At 54.9% G+C, this 5,117-nt stretch overlaps 1 protein-coding gene across 1 annotated transcript in view; it reads left to right on the forward strand.

The window, feature by feature from the left end:
- AHCYL2 (adenosylhomocysteinase like 2) overlaps positions 1-3,770 on the forward strand; it is a 108,554-nt gene extending 104,784 nt beyond the window's left edge. Inside the window, exon 17 of the mRNA XM_059816154.1 lies at positions 862-3,770. Within this exon, the coding sequence (XP_059672137.1) occupies positions 862-868 (7 nt within the window). The 3' untranslated portion in view covers positions 869-3,770. The remainder of the gene's footprint in view (positions 1-861) is intronic.
- Positions 3,771-5,117: the final 1,347 nt, after the last annotated feature.

The following is a 5,117-nucleotide window of genomic DNA, read 5'->3' on the forward strand; positions in this document are numbered from 1 at the left end:
CTGCACCACCGTGCCCTCCCGTGGAGGAATTTTCTCCGGTTCAATTTTCTTTGCCCGGTTTCAGTGTCTGGCTGTAGTCTCAACCTAGCGGGGAGCGTGGTTTGTCCCGCGCGCAGAGAAATCGGGATAAGTAGAGGGTCACGGCAAATCCCCTGCATCAAGGGACGATGACTCAAACATTCCCCGTGCACCGCGGAGTGGAGGTGTACTCGGATAGCTTTGGCTTGGTGTCCTGCAGGAATTTAAGCCTCCAGATACAAAAAGCAAAGAGTCAAGTCTTCCAGAGTTCCCTATTTTGATGTGTAGGTGCGTAGGACGGGAGGTCAGAGGAGATCTCCAGGTGCATGTAGCCTCTTTTTCCGGATACAACAGGCAGTTAGACTTCATCCCCATGCAGCTCAACAGCTTCCTTCGTTAAAGCAAGCACCTCTCTCTCCTTACATGTAGCTTCGTTTGCGATATGAATTATCTACTTTTAGTTCCCAGTCTAACCGGGAGCCTTCGCAATAAATTCAGCCAGTTGGAGCCAGGCTTTGGTGTTTAAGGCGTTTACCCTTGTACCTTCAGTGCATCCTCCCCGTTTTCTGAGCCGATGTTGCCGCAAACCGCTGGGACTCGGTCCCCGAGTCAATCAGGCGCCATTGAATTTTCTCCTTCCCGCACTCGAAGCAAGAGGAGGCGGCGTTCAAGCAGGGCAGGCAGGCGGCTAAATACAATGTGGTATTTGTGGGGGAGGAGATGAGGACCAAGTCCCTTTCTAAATAATTTATTTTCTTGGTGTCTACCCCTCCCAAAATACACCGTGTTGATGCTGGGGGAGCTTTGGCTCACCAAAACCTCATTTTCTCTTCTTTTCCCCAGATACTAAGTTCCTGCCGCCGTATCCCGGAGAATCGCGAGGAACAAGAACCCAAGTCTTTTCTCAACTACTGTACAGGATGAAACAGCGCAAGCTTCCTAAGTTAGAGCCGGGCTTGCTCACATAGTAGACAGTGTGTTTAGGTTATTTATTTATTAAATTAGAATACTGTACATGCGGCCTCTGCCACTGGTGTTCGTACTGCCGCGGGACTGGGAGACGGTGGATTTCTTTCCGTTTGTTTCATTTTTCTCCTTGGGTTGTTCTTTTTCGGGGCTGGGAGGATGGGGGAGGTGAAGAAGAAGCTGGTGGAATCGAATCGCTGCGATGTACTTGGAATAGTTCGTTATCACCGTTAATCCGACGCGCACGACGGGAGATCCGACTTCGAGGTCGCACGTTGCTTTTGGTGTCCTTCGCATCCCAGCGCTTCTTCCAGCGGAGCAGGATCCCGGCAGCCGTGAGAGCCGGCCAGAGGGCGGCCGGGTTTGCATTTCTCATGCCATTTGACAACGCAGCTAAAAACCTCGTTTGCTCCAGGCGCTGCCGACCAGCCAGGTGCCGCCTTGGCAGCGAAGTGGTAAATCTCGCCGGTGATCGCTGGGGAAACCTCTCGTCATTCTGCCGAACTGCCCGAGGGACGGTTCTGCCAGCGAGTCGGTGAACTTTGCCTTAGCACTGCTGAAAGCTGTAACGAAGGGTCCGGTCGTTAGCGTCAGCCAGGGATAGCCCCTAGCGCGTGGTAGGAGCCGGAAGGTCAGAGCGGTGCCCGCTCGGAGGCAGACCCTAACGGACGTGGTGGCAGTGGGGTAGGACCCACCGCCGCTCCCTTCTTCGCAGCTCCGCAGTATTTTCCCGCTGCTTACGTTACGAGTGCCAACCTCCTACGGTTCAACCAAAGTCATATTCCCGGTGGGGCCACAGGGCAGCCTGGTGCATGCCTGCGCTGGTGGAAGAGCCTTGCAACCTCGCCGACAAATGCTGCTCACGTCTCGGGGAGCTCTTCCAAACCCAAGCAGAGCTCGTCGGCCATCCCGGCTGGGAGGACCCATGTCCATGTGAGGTCTTTCTCCAGCTGAATTTCAGTCCTCGTTGGAAATCTTTGAAGTTTTATTTTCTAGTAGTATTTGTATGATGAAATCTGGAAATCCCCTTTGAGTGTGAGAGACGTACGCCAGAGTAATCCCCACCCTGATTTTGTGCGCGGGGAAGAGTTTAGCATCACTAAAACCCTTCAGTCACCTCAAATCTTAATGCATCAGAGCCGATGGAGAACAAATTTGCCATAGTTAACTTGTTTTAGCCCAGGATGTCCCGCCTGAACACTGCGGACAGCACGGCACGCTCACCAAGGTGACTTTCCAAGTCTCCATGTCTCATCGGAGTCACTTCCATGGTTCACATGGAGAACGTGGTCTTTCTAAAATAAAATTGCCTGACCCCGTGAGTTCAAAAGCCTTTATCCTGTGGTTGCTGCTTTGGCACCCGAGTCCCTCATCAGCTACAGATTCTTATTTTGTCCTCGCGGACTTCTTTGCCGTCATGAAAAAACTTTTGTGGCAGCTCGTTCACGCACAAGAAAGGAAAAAACGTGGAATTACGATCTCTGCCGCCAAGTAATTCTCGCGGCTCTGGATGCTGAGGTCTGAAGTCAGCTTGCCCACAAGCTGCTCGTCTTTGGAGCAAACGTTATCGTGTGCTTGCTTATTCCAAGTTTCTCTTTGGAATTTCTCAAAGCCTAGAAGTAAGGCTTTGAGAAGACCTTGAGGAGACGTTAAGGCTTTGAGGAGACGTTAAGGCTTTGAGGAGACGTGTTAGTGCTTTGAGAAGACCTTGAGGAGACGTTAAGGCTTTGAGGAGACGTTAAGGCTTTGAGGAGACGTGTTAGTGCTTTGAGAAGACCTTGAGGAGACGTTTTAGCGCTTTGAGGAGACGTTTTAGCGCTTTGAGGAGACGTGTTAGTGCTTTGAGGAGACTTTGAGGAGACCTTAGGCCTTTGAGAAGACTTCATCACAGACTGATCACTAACCACAAACTCAATCTCTACTCACTCATTAATTTTATCCCGATCCTGAGATTTTTGGGAAGAGTCCCTTGAGCTATTTGAAACGTCACGTTCGGGTCTTTCCCCGCGCTGGATTACCTTGATCTGCGTCAGCCAATGAACCCCAGAGTTTCTCCTGTTCTCTGCAGATGCGCAGCGTGAAATCCTGCTCTCGGTCGAGGTGAAACGCGGTTGCGGGGTCACGTTGAGCAAAGCAGCTTTTGGAAAACGGGTGTCCCAACTGCAGCCGCTTCTGCCCCGGGAAAATCCCTCTCCATCCGCATGACCCTTCGGTACAGCTCATGCAGTCGCTTACCTCCCCCGTGTCCGTCGCTTGTGCAGCATACGGTGGTGCTGTCCTCATCCGTGAATTCTTTCGTGCCGATTTTTAAGCCCGTTTTATCTTCCAGGTAGATAGGAGAAAAAGAAAAACAATTAATAATATAATCCCAACTGGCTTTTCCCACCTCGATTTTTAAAGCTCTTCTCCATGTCTTTCTGCTTCTTCTGTAAGCTTTTTTGCTTGCTTGGCATTTTCCTAATCAATCTGGAATCATATTCTGTGATCATCCCTAAATTAAACGTGTAATGGGTTGTTTTGGTTTTTTTTTTTTAAATGTAACACATTTTTAAAGAATTAGGAAAAAGGAGATTTAGGTAACACCAGCAAAATTGTATAAGGAAATTAATTCTGTTCTGAACTTTAGAAATAATGAGACAAAACCTGTCATCAGCCTGCAGTGAGGAAACGAAAACTTTGCAAACGTAACATTTTCAAAAGGATGTTTTAAATATTAATGTCTGAGTGATTGTATTAGATCAGCAATAAAGACTCTGTAATCTCAAAACACAAATAAAACATTGGAAAACTCAGCTTCTCCAGAGCCTCTTTCGGGTCTGGCAGGAGCAGATGGGGAATTTTTTGGGCTGGGGGGCTACAACGAGGGGGTGAGGGACGGGGAGTTTGTCCCCAAACCCGGCACCATGCCGTAGCCCCAAGCTCCCGCCGCTGCCGTAGGAAACCCGGCTGGGAAAGCTGCTCCGGCGGCCGCGTGTCCTTGGGGCGGCCGGGGCTGTTTGGGCTCCAGGCGGCTGATTTGGCTCTTGTCCTTGGGGCAAGCGGGCTGAGCGGTGCCGGAAAAATCCCGTTATCTCTTCTGCTCCCCATCCGTCACCTCTCTGCGGCCGCGCTACGAATGCCACTGGGGCGGCGGAGGGAAATACCGATCTCAAGACTTTGTTTTTCCAGCGGCTGGGGAATGGTGGGGGACACGAGCGGCACCAAGACGAGGCGTCCAGCACCTCGCTGCGTGGTCGCCCCTAAAAACAACTGTGTCCCCCCCCAATATTGGGTGGAGAGGGAGGGGAGGCGCGGAGCAGGGAGGGGAAGTCCCCATCTCTCCCACCCCTGGTTCCCAGGCCCCCGGGAGCTGCTTTTAACCAAAATTGTGGTACCGGGGGTTTGGACAGCCGGACTCGGGGTGATGCTGGGGGGCTGCCTGGGGAACGGGGACCCGTGGCTCTTGCGTGCAGTGGGGCAGCTGCAGCCCCCCCCCGGTTCCAGCAGGACCCAGCACCCCGTTACCCCCGTGGCCACCACCCCCCGCACCCTCAGTAGCCCCACGGGCACCTCCTATAGCCACCAGCCCCCCCCCCCTGCTCCCCTAACCCATTGAACCTCGGGACACCCCATATCCTCCACCGCACCCCCCAGCGACACCCCATAACCACCCCCCCCCCCCGCATTTCCCGCTCCCAGCACCCCTGGGGCACCCCATGCCCCCCAAAACCCGTCACCTCCAGGTACACCCCATGCCCCCCCCGCACCCCCTCTTCCCAGCACCCACCATCCCGAGGGTACCCCACGCCCCTGCACCCCCCCCAAGCCTGCCGGCACCCCCTGGGTTACCCCAACCCCCCCCCGTCCCTGCACCCCACCACCCCCGGGTCCCCCCCAGCCCCCAGGGACGCCCCTTCCCACCCCGAGGCCCTTCTGGCCCCGCCCTCCGCCCAATGGCAGGGTGAGGGTGTGTCCTCGGGCCCCGCCCCTAGGAGCGGCGGACCAATGGGTGGGGACGGGGCGGGGCCGGGGGGGGGCGCGGGGCTCGGCCCCCACGTGCTCGGCGGCGCTGCAGAGGGGCGCAGCGCATGGAGGCGGCGGGCGGCGCGGCCCCGGTCCCGGTCCCGGTCCCGGCCCCGGTCCCGGCCCCGGGC

Source organism: Gavia stellata, chromosome 4 (assembly GCF_030936135.1).
Source record: "Gavia stellata isolate bGavSte3 chromosome 4, bGavSte3.hap2, whole genome shotgun sequence".
Classification (NCBI taxonomy): domain Eukaryota; kingdom Metazoa; phylum Chordata; class Aves; order Gaviiformes; family Gaviidae; genus Gavia; species Gavia stellata.